A 20,896-nucleotide genomic window follows, 5' to 3' on the forward strand; every position below is an offset into this window, starting at 1 on the left:
AATACAAATATAAAGGATTAATATGGTTATCCCATTTGTATCCCAGTTATCCCAAACTTAACTAAATTGTGACCTACAAACTATCAGAAAAGCTAAAAACTTCAATCAGCTTTTCCAGGAAGTGATGGGAATCAAAAAGAAACTTAAAACGGAACATCTGAAACGGGTAGAGACTCACGTCCTCTCGGGGCTGATGAACCAGTCTCCAGCCCAGGTCCAGCCAGTCGAGGGTTTGAAACTCTCTTTGGGCAGCTTCACTCTCCCAGTGACGTCGCTAAATTTTGGGTAGGTTAAACCCGTCGTTCCCCAGCTGCCCACCAAAGCGAGCCGGGTCTGGTTCTCATACTGCAGAGAAGATCAGATCACTCTTAAAGCGCCTGTGCAGACTTGATTAATGTTGCCATTTACACAGTTTATATTAGCAGCAGTAACAGTGGGCATCAGCTGCAGCGTCTGTGGTAAAAACTAACTGTAGCAGCATCGTTCGTATCAGGAAATAAATCAAATACTGACAGCAGTGGCCCTGACAGATCATCTGTATAAGAAAACGTTGTTACTGCAGCCCCATTCCAGTTGTTTAAAGGTCATATGACTCACCGTTTCGGCAAATACCGACAGTTTTCCCTCAGCATACTGGTTGAAGTGTTTGGCATCCGCAGCCAACCCAAACCACACTTTGACCCTCAGCTGACCGGGAAGTTTGGCTTCTCCACCGCTGCCTTGTGGGTACTGCACAGCAATAACACACACGCTGGCGGTCACACTTCATAAGAGGTGAGTATGTGTGTGTGTGCGCGTGTGTGTGTGTGTGTGTATACCTTGAGAAAGACGGTCTGCAGCTGTCCACAGTGTTTTCCAAAGTGCTGCTGGGAGAAGATGACTGTGTGTGCTGGGATGCGGTGGTACGCCACCCTGCGGTCACCCTGCAGCATCCATATCACAATGTCTGGAAGACTGTTTTGGGGCTGAGAGAGACGGACAGCACAGAAAGGAAAAATAAAGAGAGGAAAAAGAGCATTAGCCGGAATTTGTCTCCTTGCTAAAGAAGAAATCTTACTGAAGAATTTACCACAAACAAGCACGTTACTTATGTCTATCGTTGCTCTGCGAGTCAGGCTAAGCCAGCAGCTTCATGTTGAACAGATGGGAGATGTGAAGAAATGCAAACGTATGTAGTACTGATCAAACCTTAATTTCTTTGCTTTTTACTTCCAAACAGCCAGACCTTTTTTTCTTTTTGTAGTCATGAGCAATAGTTCTCCAGGTTTTCTGAAGGTCTTTCACAGATTTTCTTTGGACATTGGATATTTTTTACTCATTTTCAGTCCTGTCCTTGTACCCAAATTTTGTATTTTTTTTATTTTTATTTTTTTTAAATCTCTCAACACCGACACTTGTTAGCCTGAAAAACTATCTACAGCAGAGGAACAGTATCTGAAAGTGATGTCCTTAAGAAATAAGAAAATCCCAGCGAAGACCTGGCACAGGACCTGAGAGATGCATCTATGCCATTAGTTGATCCATCTACTGCTCACTAAAGCCTCATCAGAAATGGTCTCCACGGAAAGGTGGCTGTCAAGAAACCATTCTTAAGGAAGGGAAACAGCGAGAAAAGGCTGAGCTATGCCAAATGACACAAGAAGTGGACTGAAAATCTGTGACAACAGGTCTTAAGGAGGGATAAATCCTCCCCAGAACCCAGACCTCGACATTATTGAAGCAGTGTGGGATCATCATGACAGAACGGAACAAAAGGTAGCCAACATCCAAAGAAGAGCTTTGGGATGTCCTTCAAGAAGCCTGTAGAACTATTCCTGAAGACTTCCTGAGGAGGGTTCAGGCTGTGTTGAACAATAAAGATGCTCATACCAAATACTGACTGATTGTACAAACTCTATTTCCATCTTATATGCTATATTTCCATTAAATCTGCACCTTTTTACTTAAAATGTATCAAGAAATGAGGGGTGGGTCAGGGTTGTATTGCATCACAGAAAATCACAGATTTTAACACGCAGGGTGCAGTTTGAGTGTGAAAAAAAGGAGAAAAACTTTCAATGAAGGAGAACTTGATTTCTGCCTCAGACTTACATATATGTATATTTCAGACAATGCTGTTAAAGTCTGTCAGACAACTTTGCCAAGGCTGTACTTAAGGGGCTTTAACCAAATGTCCATATGTGACAAGTAGGGAATGAAAATTAAACAAAGCATACTAAAAGGCTTAGTTGATCATTAAAACAATGCAAAATTATGTTCCAATTCTTTACTGGAGTATATCTAACAGTTAGCGGCCTCAAACACACACACACACCTCCTCGGCCAAGGTCTTCAGTCTGTTGGCCCAGTCCTCAGCCTGCTCCAACACCGTGGACAGCTCTGTCTCGGTTCCATTTTTGAGCTTCAACGCTGCAGTAACAATCTGCTGCAAGTGGAGGGTTCGAATGTGCCTCAGCGAGCGATCCAGAGGCGTAGCACACTGCCAGTGGTCAATGGGAGGCAGCTCCTCACTGTGAAAAGAAAGAGCGGAACCAAACCCAGAAACGCATGAAGAAATTGACAGCTAGTAACTTTACTGATGGGTATGTTCAATACAGAATCATACAGTGGGAAAAAAAAAAATAATAATAAAAATAAATCAATAATGTCAGCAGAAATGCACTGGAATACTGCAGTAACAACGACTGGAGTCACTGTACATCGCTCTACTGGATTAAACAATTCAAACACATGTGACATGAGCCAGCATTTACCTGCAGTCTGTGATGAGCTGATCCAACAGTTCCACCACCCGGAGCTCCACCTCCTCCATGTCGTTGCCCGTCTTCACTTCCAGCTGAACCCGCTGCAGGTTTGTCTCCTAAACACAAACACACTGATAAACTGAAAGTTTGCTTTGCACTGAGGACATCTTTGAGCTAAAACAAACAAAAAAATAGAAATGGATATCTAAAACCAGCTCCTTAAAACTCCACAGGGATCTTTTGAAGAGCTCATTTTGTATAAGGGTTTCTCAATTTCTAGGGTCTGCAATTCCTAACAAGAACAAATGCAGGTACAGCGGCACACACCAGTCTGTCTATGATGTCCAGCAGCATGTTGAGAGCCTCAATCCTCGGTCGGATATCCTCCCACTCTGAAGACACAACCACCACGGGCTTAATATTACCCCAAGGGAGGTAGTAGTAGTGGCAACCTGGAACACACAAGAAAAAAAAGAAAAAAAACTAGAACCAGAGCATCATTATACAGTCCTCCCCAGGTTATTCATCAACAGCTCAACTCCTGATGTCTGACTTACCGTCAAACACAGCCCTGCTGAACTGTGTGGTGGAGGCCAAAGGGAGGCAGGTGTAGTCAAACTTGTTGCCGTAGTTACCGATGCTGACCTCAAACTGAATGGCATCATCGACATCTTGAAGGAGCGTGGCCGAGTAAAACGCCACGAAGAGAGAGAACTTCCTCTTCCTGAGAAACTTCTGTGTGACGAAGAGAGATTGAAAAAGAGCGATGGTATCTATCCATCTCCCTACTGTACATGCAGTGCGTTTTTCAGATCCTCCTTCTCTCACCTCCACAACCAACTGATCATCTGATGGTATGTCTTCAGTTCTCTGCTCCGGCTTGTCCGTCAGTTTTGTGGTTAGTTCCAGTAAAACTCTCCCTCTGTAAGCCACGCCCTCACCCTGAAAGACAGAGCGGATTTAATTAGATGTTGTTGTCATTATTAAACTAAATATAATTTCTTCTAAAAAAAAAAAAAAATGTCAAAGATGTGATGTTTCAATATTTTTTTTCCAAACCAAAATCGTTCATTAACAAAATCTAACAGATTTTATTTTTGACTGCTGAACAATTTACTCTTTGATAAGCAACTTGGACATTTTGCTGTAAGTAAATAGTCAGCATTGTTTACCATCATGTTTTCTGTATTTTTGACAAAAATGCACTCACTCAGTTCTTTATTAGGAACACAGAAGCAATACCGATATGTGCCTATCTTTGCTCTTGAAACTCGGGTTTCTGGTGTCATGGACTCCACAAAACTTGGGAAATATTACTCTCCTGTGTCCATGTCTCCTGTGTCCATGTCAACATGCTAGTTTCATGAAATCTGTTCCTATAGATATCCTGTTCTACCATTTAAACCAGCTGAAATTGTTCTAGGGTGCATTGTGCTGGAAATGTCCAAGCACATGGTCAATGATACTGGCCAAAAGTTTGTCAAAAGAGTGTTCCTCCCATCTGTTACATTACAACCACAAGCAGCCTGGACTTTAGATGTCAGGTAAGTTGAGTCCATGAATTTATGCAGCTGAGACCAAAGACTGAACCTACAATCTGCAGCCTTCATTAGACCAGGCCATGTTATTCCAGTCTTCTGCTATTCAGTTTTTAGTGAATTTGTGCCCGCTGCAGACTCAGATTTCTGCTCTGAACATAAGTGTCTGATTGTTTAATAGCATAAATGATCAGGTGTTCTGAGAAGAAAAAAAAATAATGTTTTCCTTCTTCCTATATCCTCTGCATGAGCTGTTTTCCAAATTTTTCTACATGTATTATGTTAATGTTGTCTTTCATGAATGTTGCTATATCTTTCTGAAACCCTAAAACCACCAGCTGTCAATCAGTAACAGATAAAACTGAATGTGTACTGCCGTTTCCAATAAGTTACTTGAGTAATCTGAGACACTGCCCATAAAACATACTTTTCCCAGGTTTAGTGCCTCATGTGGGTCGCTGAAGGCGGTGAATTCTCTGAGGCTACCGTACAGGTTGACGAAACATGGGCCAAAAGTCGGCAGGAAACCAAGGCTGTCATCAACTGCAATGACAGAATGGACAGCAAGTTTATTGTCAGCAGGTAAAATGCAGAACTATATATGATGATGATGGAGGAAAGACTTTTTGAATCGGATAAGATGTTAAACTGATCTGATATTTTCAAAATTTCTCCAGAATTTAGGCATGATTCAAAAAGATTTTGGTTTAAAGGGGAAGAAAATTAATCTGAGATAAAGTGAAACTGATTAATTGAAATCTGAATGGTTTCACACGAAACAAAAAGGTGGTGTAGAGAGGATGGTGGACATACTGCCAGAGTGGATGGTCCGAGGAGTCAAGTCATCTGAATGCGTAGAGAGGAAGGATGGTTAAGAATTCAGACTCAGAGAGAGAGGAAACAGATGTCTTTGAACGCAACTCAAACCCAAACAGAAGCAAAACACCGCAAACTCGAACACTCCGTGTAAGATCATTCAGCTGGTTTTGTGTGAGGGACTTGAAGCAAGACAATAAAACAAGTCACTTTTCCATGAAGACTTTATTATGTTGTACAACAGCAGAAAAAGCTGTTCTCAAAGAAATCAGAAACAGATTTATTAGAGATCCCTGAACTATCGCTCAATGTTTTTGCATCATCTCTCCGACACTTTACATCTTCTGTGAACCAGTTTAAACTGATATTATAACATTTAGGAATTATTCCTAGTGATTTGTTTGAGTTTTACCTTTCCTAAAAAAAATAAAAAATAAAAAAAATAAAAATGTTGAGCCAATCAGAGCAGACTGGGCATTTTGGGAACGGGACTGGCTTCCCTAAGTTCTACTTTACAAGGTTAAACCTTTAAATGATGAAGTAAACAGCACTTATGAAGTGAGTTCATGACGTTCATGAAAACATTAAACCACCGATGGCAAAAAAACAGACTTTCTCTGCATTATATACTATGATTAAACACAAACAACAGGTTTTGAGGGGAAATGGTTTTAAGGTCCAAACCTGGATAAATTTCAGTTACCATCGACACAGAAGGTGGTGAAAACAGGATGAAAAATACTTCTAACCATCCATCATGTCCAAGAAGGGAGGAGCAGGATATGTCTATACTTTGAAAAATACCAGCATGTGCAAAACCTAGATATGCTGGTTTCTCAACCCTGGTCTCATTTATGGTAAAGGACTGAACAGTTATTCTTTCAGTGATGCTTTCCATTTGCTTCCTTCACTTCCTGCCCTCCTGTAATCAGCACCTGTGTCTCATTGTCAGGGGAAGCACTCCTTTTGTGTGGAGTCCTTCCTCCTTAACTCAGTTTTATGAAATATATAGAGTTTAAGCTGTGCATAGTTTTCCAGCACCACAAGGCTTTTAGTAGAGATATAACAAAAAGCTGATGTTTTCTGTGTCTGATTTGTCTGAGACCGAGTTTGGCAGCAATGCGCTGCAGGATGCTGATAACCTATTGTTTGTCTCTTCCAGACAAACATGTAATACTCCCCACAAACAGTGAGCAAAACTCATGCAAATTGTATTTTCCTGGCCCAAGACTCCAAAGACTCCAGCTGTGTCAGTATTGAGTACACTCAAACGTTACCAAGTTAATCCTCATGCATATAAGCAACAAAATACTCATGCTTTGAAATGTTCACAAACCACATACTCTTCCAATGGTTTATGACATGAGACTGACAACCAGCTGATACGAAGTTCTACACAAGTGGAAGTCAACAAAATAATTTATGTCACTAGTGAAAATGGTGAGCAAAACCCTTTCTGTTCTGGCTTAAAGAGCAGTGAAGTTACTGGCTGCAAGCCAAGTGATCTGAGTTACACTTCAGTTCCACATGCCTGTTGGACTGTTGTCTGAGCCAAGTTCTAATTTAATTGAAAATGTATTACAACACAGAAATGCGATTACCACTGAATATTCCCAAAAACAGATTTAATCCCATAAAGTCACTAACTTTAAGCGTTGGATGGCTAACCTGGGAGTCGGATAGTTTGGGAAACTCATGCTTTATTTGCTCTAACACAATGTGCCCGTCTCACATCCAGACAGCTTTCCATTAGGCTTCCTCGAGCCAGACCAGCCAATAAAACCGTGCAACCTGCAGCAAGTTGAGGGACTCCAATCACCGCCAAATAGCATTCTTTGGTAGCATTTCTCACCAGTTCAAAACCAGGGGTATTTTTGTTTGCACCATTTGATGGAAATCGGAAATGTTCAGCTTCCAGACTTATTTGCATTGGCAAATTTACGCAGAGGTGTTGACTTTAAGCTGATTTAATTAGCTACAAATCAGAAATGGAGTAAATTCATCAACTTCAGATCCATCCATCCATCCATCCATTATCTATACCGCTGAAACCGTCGGTCGGGTCGCGGGGGGGGCTGGAGCCTATCAGAGCGGTCAATGGGCGAGAGGCGGGGTACACCCTGGACAGGCCGCCAGTCCATCGCTGGGCCACATAGAGACAAACGAGACAAACAACCATGCACGCTCAAACTCACTCCTAAGGACAATTTAGAGATGCCAATTAACCTAACATGCATGATTTTTTTGGACAGTGGGAGGAAGCCGGAGTACCCGGAGAGAACTCAACTTCAGATAGAATAGAAAAACACTTTTTTTTCCCCATATGCTTCCAGCATCTTTGCTTGGTAAGAAAGGACATTATGGGTTTACATTAAACACATATTGCGAGTTCAAATCTGTCTATAGTCTATTCCTTCATCTTTACATCCACTGAATCTACTATTGTAATGGCATACCACAGTAGTCCAAGAAACTATTCAAGCCTGGACACATTACTTACCACTGATAATCTGATCTAAGTGCACATTCGCATTAAATTTTCAAGCAAATATATCTAAACAAGCATTTACACACAGCACCAATAATGCAACACCAACAGTTTAGTCACCGACTCCTGTGGGAAGCACTTTCGTAACAGGCTCTGACTCATGATACGTCTGAACATTTACACCTGAAGACAGAGCTGCTCTCTTAGGTGAGCTGCTTTTTATCTCCGTTTAGGACGACACATCATAGATCAAACAGATTGATTTCCACAACAGATGAGGTGAATAAGATAAGCTGAAAAAAATCCTGCATTGTACGTTCCAAAAGGCCAACTCCTGTGATATCCTACTTTTTTACATTTCAGCCAAATGCTACAAACCATTCAGAAGACAGAAAGGTTCTGTCGTTTGAGAGCAAAGCCTGTTTGGTCACACCTATGATGTGCATTAGAACCAAAACACTCCGGTGAGGTTGATTTCAAACCAATCTAGACTTGGCTGCTCAGGTCCAGTCCAGTTCAAAGTATTTCTGTTACTTACCATCTATCTCTCCTCCAGGGGCGGAGATCTTAGACATACAGAGGTGGGTGGTGCCAATGACATCGTTATGACTGGCTCTGTCCCTGTAATGACAACGTGGAAGAACCCAGAACTTTTACACACGCTTTCACAGCTAAATGGTTACATAAACTACAATGTGACCCTGTAAACTATAGGCTTCCAAACTGTCGGGTAAGTGCGCCTCCCTGCATGTAAGGCATGGTGGGGTACGCCTGCAGTAAAAGTCACAGAGACTGTGCACAATTCTTTATGATTGGGTAATTTGCTGTGATGAGAAGGATTTGTTTTAAATTGAAAAACTTCCACTAAATTTTTTAATATTTCAAGTCTTCTTCATAAGGTTTTCCTGTGATATCAGTCTGTACATCGATGGTTACATTGCATACAGACTCTTTGGTATACTTCTGTATGCATGACTGTTTGAAAACCCCAATTCTAAAGACAGATTTCATGCAATTGATAAATGTATGTGGGATAAAAAGGTTGTGTATGAGCTAGGATTCACCAGTCCACAATTCTGATCCTCATCTTCTCACACATGGAGGGAAACTAGGAGGGAAAAGGATAAAAAAAAAAAGTCTGTATTACAATCAGTCTATTCTCTTGTAAATCTGCACAGATACTGTTTGTGTGTCTCACTCTAATTGGAAGGCCCAGGCTCTGGTTCCACTGTGGATTGGCGTTTTTCTCCAGAATCTTCGTGCAGACCTGAAACAGACAGCCAGTGCACTCCAGACTTAGAAGGGTGGTTTTTGTATATGAAGTTGAGCTTGGACCAAAATCTTGCTAGGCTGAAATTACAGATGATGGAATTTGTCACAAGGTCATACGCACCGTTTTGCCGGCAAAGTGGATCTCCACCATGGGATCCACCAAGTTCTTCCTGTTTGTATCAAACCCAAGAACCTGCCTCATACCATCCATGAAGGCATCGTCCACTGCAGGAACAAATGGACAATCTCTCAGTTTCTGTTATTCAAGTAGATCAACTGACCATAAACACACACTGGAGATTTACTTTGGGGCAGGTCTTCAGCTCTGAAGATCCTCAGCGTGAACACGGCTCCTCTCAGAGAAAGACCAGCCGGCCGCAGCAGGTTCCCCTCTATGTCCTCCTTTTCCTCCACACACTCTCGTTTGTCGGCCTGGAAACAGACAATGTTCAAGCGCCAACATCTATTAAAGGATTCATAGACATTTTTATGGTATACTTAGAAAAATGTCAGTTTAAACAGACAGAATTTGATGAAAATCAAAACAAACAAATTATATCAAACTTGCAATTTCATTCGGTTTTTCCTCAATCTTTAATCTTCATCAACTCTTAAACGAGGTTTATGACAATTCAAGCACAGAAAAGCCATTTACTAGCTGGCAAGATTGTCAGTTTGCTGTTTGTCGCCTCAGTTTCCTTTACTTAGAGGGTAATGTTTCACAATATGTTAAATAATATTAGGATATGACAGTTGCCTCCCTTTCCTTCAGTCTTCCCTTGGCAGTCTGCTGGGCAGTGATTGCTCATTCAACTCACCTGTGGCTCATTAACTCTGAACTGCGTGACTACCCCAGCCTGCACCTCACTCATTGCTGGTATAAGCTATGAAACAATAGCTGCTAATACATTGAGTGAAATTAGTGGCCACCAACCAGTGGCCACCAACACTGATTCATGGATTATCTACCAAAGATGGAAATCATTGGGATGTCTCCTATTGCTTTCTGAAGAACCGTGGTGAAGGCTCAGAGATCTGGCATTCTAGAGATGACCTTTTTCTCAAGGCAGGCACCAACATGATAAGCTTTTGCAGAGCTTTTTTCCTTGTGAAAAACCTCTTCTGCCGATCGACCCAACTCACCGGCGGCTCATCTCCAGCGGCCAACACAAACAAGCTGACCTTCAGGTAACCTCGCACGCCAGCAGAGAGGTCGTCAGGGTCACACAGCAGCAGCCATTTCCTCAAGAAGCAGTGTCCTGAAAAAGCACGAAAGCGATCGCTTTAAAACAGCCTATCGCGGATGGCTCCTTGGTGACAGTTTTCAACAAACTCAGCAGTACATTGCCACCAAAAACACATACTCACTGTGCTCACTGTATACAGTTCCAACATCCAACTGTGGAAAACAGCAGAAAGATTTCAGATTTTGCTTAATTTCCACAACTCATTTTCTCTGTCTGAATGTACCAACACAGGTTGGAATAAGATGTGCAGAAAAAGTCCAACATTAAACCAGCTTTTTCGCTCGTTAATTAAGCGTTGAAAGTAACAATAAATGGATATGCTATATATTGTTAACTTGTTTCTCTTGTGTACATCGATATTGGGTTTACCTTGAATTCGCCGATCACTGCGTCAGTTCTTAGTGAGCGAGAGTCGCACACCTGTCAGGCGAGCAGAACAAAATATTTTCATCCCGTTTACCTTTGATATCTGGACTGACAGTTGTAGAAATGGCATCATAAAAGTAAGCAACAGTGACATTCTTTTGTCTTAGTTGTTGTACCATAAATATATACACAATGTCTCACTCACGGTGATAAAAATTGGTTCGTCAAACAGTTCTGAAGGTGTCTCGAAAAAGTTCATGAAGAACGTCTGTGAAGTGAATCCAACACAAGTTTTTATCAGAAGAGCCAAATTGATAAAAAAAAAAAAATAAAGCTATATAAAGAAACAATATTGGCAAATAAATGTCTTTACCTCATCAAAGACTGGGTTGTTGCCCTTTCTAATGCGAGTCCTCTTGGTTTGTCCGGCTACTGCTACCTTGACAACAGGATTGATGTTGATGCCCGGCAGCTGTCGTGCCTCGATGACCCGTACACGAATCTGGGCGAGAAGATGAGTGAACCATTTTACAGGGTTTTCAATGAAATTCAGCAACTCAAGCCAACAAAAGTCATTTATATACCAAGTTGTTGTTTTGTTTGGTTTGTTTTTGATGATAATTTATATATTTATTGTAAGTTTGGGCCTTACAGAGTGATGTAAAACCAGCAAAATATTGAATGTGAAGATGATGCTCATGTTGTTGATTTTGAGCTTTAATCATGACTTCTCTTTAATTCTAACCAAGTAGCTTTGGTTTGTAGTCCTAAACAAGTGAGATTGTAGTGTAAATATTGTCATATATAATTGTAGTTATTGCACCTGTCACACGCTGGTCTCAGTCTCACATGAAAGCGCTTTTATTTTGTTGCTGATCATACTATTATTACAATTGACACAATAACCAATCTAATTGGTTCAATTCTTACTTGTGTACTTGCGTTAAACTCAAAATAATCTTAATTCTCTGCTAAACTCATCTTCCAATGACATCAGAATTTCAGTGTCCATGCCAAATATACAGTATATAACTCAAAACCTAAGAGCTAATTAGCAAGTGATGTTAATGCAACTTTAAGTCATACTCTTTTTTTGTGTGTGTGTGTGGGGGGGGGGTCATCAGAAGAAACAACCAACCTGTATGTCCTGAGGTTTGTTGGGCAGTTGTTTGGACTGACTACTGGCTCCTCTCCTTCTCTTCTTCAGCCCTCCGTGGGTGTGGTAGGATGGTGGTGAGCGCTTGGGGGTCTGAGCAGTGGGAGACTCCAGGCCTGGGGGTCCCTGAGGGCCAACAATCACCATGGAGCGTCCATCGTCAGCTCCCTGGTCCTCCACGGCCTCCACCATAATCATGCTCTCTGTATCCTCCTCACCCAAAGTATCCAGAGAAATCACTGCTCAGGCAGATGGATTGACAGAAAGTAGTCCCAAAAGGGACAACATGGAACCAACTGTTAGGTTTTGAATTTATTTCTGAACGTGACAGAATGAGTTTTGAAGACCTTTATTGATAAACTCTTCTACAGATCTTATTACTTGTGACAGTGTCCATCTCCACATTGGTGTTGTTATGGGGCAGGGACTCTGGCTGCGAAGGAGGGTGGAAGATAGGAGCTAATCCTGGAGGAGGGATGTAGGAAACCTGCAGGGTCAGCGTGGCCTAGTGGAGACGAAACACACAATTATTCAGGAAAGGAACACATTACGAAGTGGCAACAGTGGAGTAGTACCCGACCTGTGAAACCAAGTGCAAAATGTCACAACAAGAAATAGAAAGGGGGTTATGCTGCAGTGCAGAATGCTTTCAGAGATGCCTCAGCGCTTCATACACTGTATGAAGTTCGGCAGTAGCTGGTTGGGTGTATGTGCAGCGGTAAAAGGATCTCCCGCTTGTGTGATCAGATTCACTGAATATCATTGTGGAGGGTGTCCACATTATCAACTTTTTACCGTGTCGTAAAACGCCAAAATTTTAAGTTTAGTTATTTAGTCTGAGAGGAAAAATGTTTCGGAAACAATCAGCTGCCAAAAAAAAAGGCAAGGAAGAGTTTATTGGGGTGGTAATAAGGAACAACACAATACAACACACACTTTATCTATGATAATGAGTCTGTTGATCTTACCATTGCTTTCATTTTACATGCTCAGACAAGCAGACAAAGAATTAATGATTGGGTGTCTCCATACACATGTGTGTGGCTTTGAGGATTCAATCAGAGTGCACTATATGCCCCTTGTTCTCCAAATATCTTTCCAACCACTATAGATATGTGTATGTCAGAGACATCAGTCAGGTCCACCCTGACACTGACAGGAAGACTTTGTTTTGAGTTCAGGGAAAGAGGATGGAAAACAGCTCACTGTTTCCAGAGGCTGTTCATCATAGCCCACAAAATGCGGGTTCCTCATATTTTTAACCAAATAAAGACATACGAGTTTAAGCTTAGCTTTATTGACTCAGTAATCATGGCGAGAAAAATCATCATATCTCTCGCCATGATAGTTATGTATCACAAGGAAAGCAGAGCAGCAGCTGTGTGAAATCATACTTCGTGGCAGTGCTTGACACAGGTGAGGACAGAGATGCCGAAGTCACAAATGTCTGCATCAAGGCCAAAACAAAAGGTTGATCTAATTACAGCTCCTTTCAGCTGTGCAAACTTGTTCTTCACATCCTTATTTTTAGCTTTCTTCTGTATCCCAGTTACTCCAATTTTTGCCAGTGTCCGTCTTGCTGTCTTCCCATAGCATAGTTCCCATGCCTGCAACTACACGTCTGTATGGTCCTAATGCACCTACATTTGTTTTACATATATATTGTACAAATTGCTGCGTTAAGAAAAAACAACAACAATTAACCTGTTTCATTTGAATTATGGCAATAGAAAATCAATAGTTTCCTGCAGCTGATTCAGAAGGACATTGGGCCTCATGCAAGAACCGTTCGTACGCACAGATTTGTTCTTAAACGGACAGATGGATGGCTTACATTGTGATTTAAATTGCCAAGGATTGTGCTGCTGCAAATATGCAGCTTGCTAGAGTCACAACTCAAGAGAGAAACACGCCGATCAAACCCAATTCCACCACACGTCCAGGTCATCACCACCCCATCAAAGTGCCATCATGATGAGGCAACAACTGATTGCACGGCTTTAGTTGCAGTCATCGAGCGCTTGCCCAGGGCGAGACGTTTTTTTTAAGCCATTTTCATATCAAACCATTTCTTCTTTATTTCGGTGACATTATGACCTACAGGTGACATGGAATAAACAGCACTCTAATTGCTTCCCATTTCTTCGCTTTAGCAGGTCCCGTAATTCCACTGCAGACACTGCTAAAAATGACTGATTTTCCTTTTTGGATCTCTGAAAGCAGAACTTCAATCTCAGAGCCCCTAAAGTTGTTCTTTTTTGGCCCCTTGATGCCATTCTCATGACTCAACACTGAACACTTCCTGGCACAGGAGAGAGGAAGTGTAGCCTTATGGTATCATTTTGGGCGTGGAGTATGAAAATCTACTATCCTTGTTCACGTGCACTTAAATACGCATGGGTGGCATTCATCATTTACGCAGGTCGTTTAAACACTTTTCCGAAGTTAAGAGCATTTGTTGAATCTGACGTGGCGTGTTCGTACGAGACCTTCGTCCGAAAAAAGTAAGAGAAATTTAGAATAAAAATACGAAAATGTTCTTACATGAGGCTCAATGTCTGTACTTTCACAGCAGCACATGAACGTATCAGAGCCTCATCAGTGCTGAGATCAACCATACTATGAAAGTAATCAAATCAGATAAATCACATATATTTCATTTTATTTATAGACCAGGTTTTTGTGTGCCTCAGTTGGGGCTAGATTTTTTTAAAGATGGGGAAAATTAGTCAAAAGAGATCAGCATGCAGATGGAAAAAAGGACGGATGTCTTATTCTGCAGTGATTCGGGAATCTCTATTTTAAGCCTCAGACAGGAAACTCAGAGTGATTTATGATTTATTGTTGAGTCAGGGTGCAGTGAGGCAGTAGGAATACGTCAGTGTGCTCACCCCTGTGTTGTTCCTCTTGGTGTCAACCAAAGAGACGGTGAAGGAGGCAGCTAAGTTGGGAGAGTTGAGGACATCTCGCAGAGCCAGCCGACACTCCCCAAGAAACCTGGACGGGCCAGAAGGGAGACACATTATGATGAGTTTCTAAAACTGTTCTGCGGACTAAAGAAATATTCTTATTTACATTTCTTCACTTGAATGTGTATGTTTTGCATTACTTTATACTACATTTATTTGACTTTATCAGTTCACAAATTCATCTTCAACACAAAATTATGAATTAAAGTTGAAAGTTTTTTTAGTTAAATGTGTTTAATGCAAAATATAGCAGACTGCAGACTTCCTAAGCAAGTCTGACCAACTACAATGTATGTAAAAAAATACAGGGTAGCACAACAAACTACATAAACAGCGGGTTTATGCTTTCGCTACGAACACATGGTGAAATGCTACAGACCTGAGAGGTCACACTCTGGTCACAAAGATGTCACACTCTGGTCTGTATGTATAACAAGCTGCTGATGAATGGATCAATTCATCAGTCAGCACATCAGTTGGTGAATGGGTGGAAATGTAACTGAATAAATACCACAATGAGAGGATGACCAACTTCTGTCCCGCCTGCCCCTTCCTCCCTGTGAGATATCAGACTCCTTTACATCTTGACGGGGCAACAACAATCCAAAAATAACTGAGTTGAGGGACCATACACCACACCCCTGATCTGAGTTCAGTGTGATCCATTTACCACGTCTCAGACACACAATACCACAGCTCTAATTTCAGTTCCGGTGTTCTGACTTATGGAATTGATTCATCTGTATTCCCTCCTCCTCCCTCTGATAACAGTTCACATGGATACCAGATTACGGTTTCAGGACTGGACACAGGATCTCTGCACAAGATGATTATGCAATTGTTGGGACTTTTAACATGTTGTAAATGTGAAATGTTGATGATGAAATCTTATGAAAGAGCTTTCATATGCTTCCTGACTTTCAGCAGCCTATATTTACAGGCAAAGTGAAAACAACATTTATCCATAATTTTCCATACCTACTTCTTCCTTTCAGGGCCTGTTGAGGATTTCTGGAGCTTATCCAAGCTGCTACTGATCGCCAGCCAATCACAGACCCAACATGATGAGTAATTATACACCTCTTTGCCAAATTTAAGAATCACCGAACAACCTAACATGGAGGGAGTACCCAGAGAGAACTTGCGCATGCATGGGGAGAACGTGCAAACTTAACACACAAAGGCCCCAGTTGAGATTTTTAAACTAGAAAGGTTAATGCTGGGAGGCCACAGTGCCAACCACCAGCAATATGACAAAATATGTCTTTGTAGTCCTTACATCTGCACAATTTTACTGGCTTATGTCTCCACACAATTCATGTAAAGGTTGCAGCCCAAAAAAATTCCTAACACAGCAGAATAAGAAAAAAGGATATGCCAGTAAAGACATGAAAAATACACCACCACACACTTTTACTGGGTTGGGAGACCTTACAGAGAGGGATTGCTTTAAACTATGTTGATTACCGGGGAACAAAAACTCCTTATCACATTTGCACCAAAGAGTGCTATTTGATACAGTTTTCAGTAGATGGAGATCCCATTCCAAATAGCTAATGTCTGTGCTTACATTTAACTACAGTATGTCTTGCTTTTCACCCTTTTTGCATTGTGTAGTGAAGCTCCTCATTTTTCCAAGATGGAGGTAAAGAGTACATAGTTGGCATGATCTACATAACAGCCACAATAAGTACACTAATGGGAGCTAAATTAAGCTGGAATGAGAACAATTTTAAACTACATCTAATGGTTAATGATTGAATTGTTAGTACTGTATATTTAGCTAACTACCTATGGCACAGTTTCGGGTAGGGTCTCCGGAGTAGAGAGTTAAGCTGTTTAGTATGCATTTGCTAAACACAACAAATTTAGTTGTTCTTTTGTAGAGAAAAGTGACAATGACAATAAAGACTTGTCTTATCTTAAATACAAAGCATTACTGAAAAAAACTGGGAATGTTATTACACAGATGATAAAGTTAGTTGAAAAATCAGAGGATAAGTAAAGTTATTTCAGTTTATCAACTGAAACACATTTGATGTAATTTCATCATTCAAACAATTAAATAAGTTACTGAAAGCTCATAGAGTTGCTAAAAAAAAAAAAAAGCCAGAGGAACACCGAGGTAATTAAAAATCTCTAATGATTGTCTGCACAGAACATCATGACAATCCATTCATTTTTTCAACTATTTATGTTTGTGTGGTAGAACAAACTCATCTAAAACTTATCTTAAACTGACAAACAGACCCAACACTGCTGTCCTTGAAGCTCACCACTTAAAACTGCTGCATCTCCATAAAGGCACAGATTCAATACCAGAAACTTCACAAACTCTGTGGGTCACAATTTGCGCGTGTGTGTGTGCGCGTGTGTTTGCATTTATAACCTGTTTCTTCCCATCTTCTCATGGTCTTTGACGACGCAGTGAATCTCTGCTCCAGAGTCCAGAGGAATCCCCTTCAGATCCCATTCAAATCCCTAACAGAAAACAAGCATAATCCATAATCTGCTTTTCCAGGTGACTGATTTCTATTTAGTCGGACAAATTAATCAAAAAGGATTAATGTGAAAATCACTCTTTTTTCAGCTGCAGGGAGCTCCTGTGTTATGCCCGTTATAAAAAGCTGTTTTAAATGATTTCTTGTTTCCCTAACGTCCCAAAATCTAAGTAGGCATGATCCATAAACATCTAATGGTCATGTTTGTGGGATTTTAACGTTTACTGATTTGTTTTCATATAAAAAGTTCATAATTACTAATTGAACATGGATTCTATCTACCAGGAGAAACATAAAAAGCCTTTATGTGCTTTGACTTTTTTTCAGCCCCTCACTTAAAGGGGAACTGCGGTATTTTCAACATTAAGCCTCTTTTCTGAGTCGTCTGCAATGTTTTAGAACCCCCCTCACCGCTTTTTTGATGTTTACTGCTGTCTCCGGTATTTGCCTAATTTTGATTCTTCTTAACCTGCTTCAGAAGGGCAAGTCATGCGCATGTCTAGAAAGGTCCGTAAAAGCACAATAAACGTCCGTTTTCAAAATCATCAACTCACCGGAGTGGTTACTGGTGTGCACTGGTAATCCATATAAAATTTCGTTGCGAAAAGTTGCTTCTGTCGTGTTTTATTTGACATTTTGTACTGGATGTTCGTTGATATTACTCCGCCACCGCGAAGAAAATAGTGCGAGCATGAACGAGCTGCCAAATAAAACACGACAGAAGCAACTTTTCGCCACGAAATTTGATATGGATTACCAGTGCACACCAGTAACCACTCCGGTGAGTTGATTATTTTGAAAACGGACGTTTAGTGTGCTTTTACGGACCTTTCTAGATGCGCATGACTTGCCATTCTGAAGCAGGTTGAGAAGAATCAAAATTAGGCAAATACCGGAGACAGCAGTAAACATCAAAAAAGCGGTGAAGGGGGTTCTAAAACATTGCAGACGACTCAGAAAAGAGGCTTAATGTTGAAAATACAGTAGTTCCCCTTTAATGGTGTAAATGAATCTGGGGTTAGAGACATGACTTACTTCATTCCAGACTGGGTTGGGGTTATTTTTGATGACCTTTGTCTTCTTCTTGGAGCCTAAACAATAAAACAAACAACAAAAAAAACAGTCGTATTAATAAGATAGATTATGAAATATATTTTAAAAGGTTAGAGATCAAAACTGCTGCTGTCCTGTACTGCAGTCAAATACCTTCAACATTCAGTGGCACTATGTACTGCAGCGAGCAGTAGTAAACCATCAAATCAGTAATGTTAGCTTATGCACTGTAAAAAAGAAAGGTTAAAAAATGTATTTTTAAAGAGTAAGATGTAGCACTTGGACAGACCCCTGACTCTACCAGCATCACTACAGACAACCCAAGACGTTGCTCACAAAACAAAAGTGAAATACAAATCTTGTATTCCAAACACGAACGTGTACCTGTGAGTAACTGATCTTTGAAAGGAACCATATAACCAGCAATTGTTGCACAACTTTATAGCAGATATAAAAGAAGTAAAGTTGGTTTTTTTTACATCCTAAAAGAGCACAAAAGAGCTCAGCAAAAAGAGAAGGAAAAAAATGTAGGCTACTCCATATTCTGGGTTTATAATCGTGGCTTTGGATTTCTAAGTTATGCACATGGTTATGCCATCTGTGCACTCAGATAGAATGTCTGTATCATAAGTTTTGCAGTCTGTGAACACAGATGTGTATGACCACTTATTATCAATTCAGCTTGCTTTGAAGCTCTTCTGTCGTCATTAGGACATTGCACTGTACGAATTGTGCTCTACAAATAAAATTGCCTTGCCTTGCCACTGACTTCTAATAATTGCGGCCAGCCTACCTCAAACTTTAAACATAACCCAATCGTGCTCATTTCAAACCCAAATCTGCACCTGAAGAATTAAGATTGTGTCATTAGGACCAGGTCTTCGTCCCCATGAGGACTACTAGTCCTAACAATGCAGGAGACAATATCAGAAAACGTTCGAATAAAGTCGCAAGAAGTACACACATGCTATGCTGTTCTTAAATACTGCAACAACCAGTAAATAACAGTTGTATGTGTCTGTATGTTATCTTTCTTTTGCTTCCTGTAACATGAAGTCCTTGGCTCTGATTTCCTGTCCACAGGGTAACTCGGACGAGAAGTGGGAGGTCAGACAGGACAATGAACTGCCAGAATATAACATCAGCTGATTAGCAGCTCCCAACACATAAATGTAGGCAAACACATGGGAATTTTGATTGTCACACGAGGGCCCACCATCATTATTTTCATTTGGTTTTGATACGAAATTAGGACTTCACCCACATTCACACGAGATGTTTTCAATAGCCATCATCTGAGTTAAGAAGAAACTCATTGATTTCAAAGGGATGACCCGTGGACAAAACTCACCAACAATTCTACAGTTTGAGTCTTTTTTCCACAATTTAAAAAAAAAAAAAACTCTTAATGAAAACATTATATCTTCAAAAGGAAAATCAAAAAGATAACAAGGAACTAGCTTACCATCAAAATCAATGACAAATTTTAGCTGAACTTTGAGAAATGAATATTTTTTTTTTAAATAGATATATACTATAAACTGTTATGTCAATATTAGAATTAAGGTGTATTATTACGATAAACAGCTGGATTTGGCTAATACCCCAACTATTCCAAGTAAGCCACAATATTTTTAATTTAGTTTTAACATAATATGGCTTGTTTTTTCTTTTTCTTTTTTTTTTTAACATAGATTAAAAATATGCACAGAGATGTGGGTTAAACCGCAACAACACTCCATTCCTATTCTGAAATAATAAGTTTTGTCCAAATTGATATTGAATATTTTCTTTTTAAAAAAGACGCCTAAGAGCACAAAATTAAGACATAATGGCATAACTTTTGGGTTGGCCAATAATCCGTGCACAATTAGAATGCAACCACAACCTTTTGCAAACCAGAGATCGCATGTTGTTGGTCTTTTGGCCTCAGCTTCAGCACAATTTTTGTTTTTGTCTTATGTATTCAAAAGCACTCAAACGTAGTCTCATTCCTCATAACACACACCTTCAGAGAGGCTGTTTTCTTTCCTGTTTTTCCCACAGTCATCATCCAGTTTCAGACCACACGCACGCAATAAAACACCTACACACATCCACATCAGTGCATGCACACAGAAATACCTACGTAAGTGTACCTCCGTTCTTGGAGGATATCTTAAAAACATCCCCACCCTTCCACAGGCAGGTCGAGAGGTTACACATTATTTGTTTGTACTTTGTGTGAGAAAAAACGTCCCTCGGGCTGGTATCTTAGTTTGGATCTGTGAGGAATAGGCACAGCGTTAACTTCCCGGTTGGTTCAGCTTGGCACATTTTCTGTCATGAGCTGAGAATAGAACAGACTGTGACTCGAAGGGCTGTGAACTGCGTATGGGAAATCTAAATTTAGACCTGTGTGTGTGTTTGTCTGTCAGTGTGTAAAAACTGGTGTGTAACTTGCCCACCGACAGCCTTGTGTTTTCCAAAAACACCTTTGTGTTTTATCAGATATAGCCCTTGAATGAGAAAAATGGAATTTCTCACATTTCTGGGACAATACAAGATGGTCGTGTTTGTGTGTCCTGGTTAACACAGGGCAGGGATGAGATAGCGTGGCTGCTGGATTTTATTCCTTGTTTCAACAGAGGACAAGAGTTATTGTTTCAATGAAAACGCTTTGCCCGGAAATCCTTTCTTCAGCACACAAATGCACACGTTATCTCGGTTGATCACGTGTGCACCTGCAGACCCACGTGCACGCGAG

At 40.6% G+C, this 20,896-nt stretch overlaps 1 protein-coding gene across 10 annotated transcripts in view; it reads right to left on the reverse strand.

The window, feature by feature from the left end:
- dysf (dysferlin, limb girdle muscular dystrophy 2B (autosomal recessive)) overlaps window positions 1-20,896 on the reverse strand; it is a 94,113-nt gene that overhangs the window by 63,961 nt on the left and 9,256 nt on the right. For 6 of the 10 annotated variants that reach the window (XM_075451187.1, XM_075451183.1, XM_075451186.1 and 3 more), the window contains exons 2-26: window positions 18,133-18,188; window positions 16,986-17,077; window positions 14,519-14,624; window positions 12,009-12,132; window positions 11,610-11,866; window positions 10,845-10,973; window positions 10,677-10,739; window positions 10,475-10,525; window positions 10,227-10,257; window positions 10,002-10,117; window positions 9,164-9,290; window positions 8,980-9,083; window positions 8,785-8,853; window positions 8,651-8,694; window positions 8,125-8,207; window positions 5,096-5,128; window positions 4,710-4,825; window positions 3,573-3,686; window positions 3,302-3,479; window positions 3,072-3,196; window positions 2,754-2,860; window positions 2,315-2,510; window positions 819-965; window positions 598-729; window positions 179-345 (exon numbers count right to left, since the gene is read on the reverse strand). In XM_075451187.1, coding sequence (XP_075307302.1) covers window positions 179-345; window positions 598-729; window positions 819-965; window positions 2,315-2,510; window positions 2,754-2,860; window positions 3,072-3,196; window positions 3,302-3,479; window positions 3,573-3,686; window positions 4,710-4,825; window positions 5,096-5,128; window positions 8,125-8,207; window positions 8,651-8,694; window positions 8,785-8,853; window positions 8,980-9,083; window positions 9,164-9,290; window positions 10,002-10,117; window positions 10,227-10,257; window positions 10,475-10,525; window positions 10,677-10,739; window positions 10,845-10,973; window positions 11,610-11,866; window positions 12,009-12,132; window positions 14,519-14,624; window positions 16,986-17,077; window positions 18,133-18,188 — 2,767 coding nt within the window. The remainder of the gene's footprint in view (window positions 1-178; window positions 346-597; window positions 730-818; window positions 966-2,314; window positions 2,511-2,753; window positions 2,861-3,071; window positions 3,197-3,301; window positions 3,480-3,572; window positions 3,687-4,709; window positions 4,826-5,095; window positions 5,129-8,124; window positions 8,208-8,650; window positions 8,695-8,784; window positions 8,854-8,979; window positions 9,084-9,163; window positions 9,291-10,001; window positions 10,118-10,226; window positions 10,258-10,474; window positions 10,526-10,676; window positions 10,740-10,844; window positions 10,974-11,609; window positions 11,867-12,008; window positions 12,133-14,518; window positions 14,625-16,985; window positions 17,078-18,132; window positions 18,189-20,896) is intronic. The other 4 variants (XM_075451188.1, XM_075451185.1, XM_075451191.1 and 1 more) reach the window with 1 other exon arrangement.

Source organism: Odontesthes bonariensis, chromosome 19 (assembly GCF_027942865.1).
Source record: "Odontesthes bonariensis isolate fOdoBon6 chromosome 19, fOdoBon6.hap1, whole genome shotgun sequence".
Classification (NCBI taxonomy): domain Eukaryota; kingdom Metazoa; phylum Chordata; class Actinopteri; order Atheriniformes; family Atherinopsidae; genus Odontesthes; species Odontesthes bonariensis.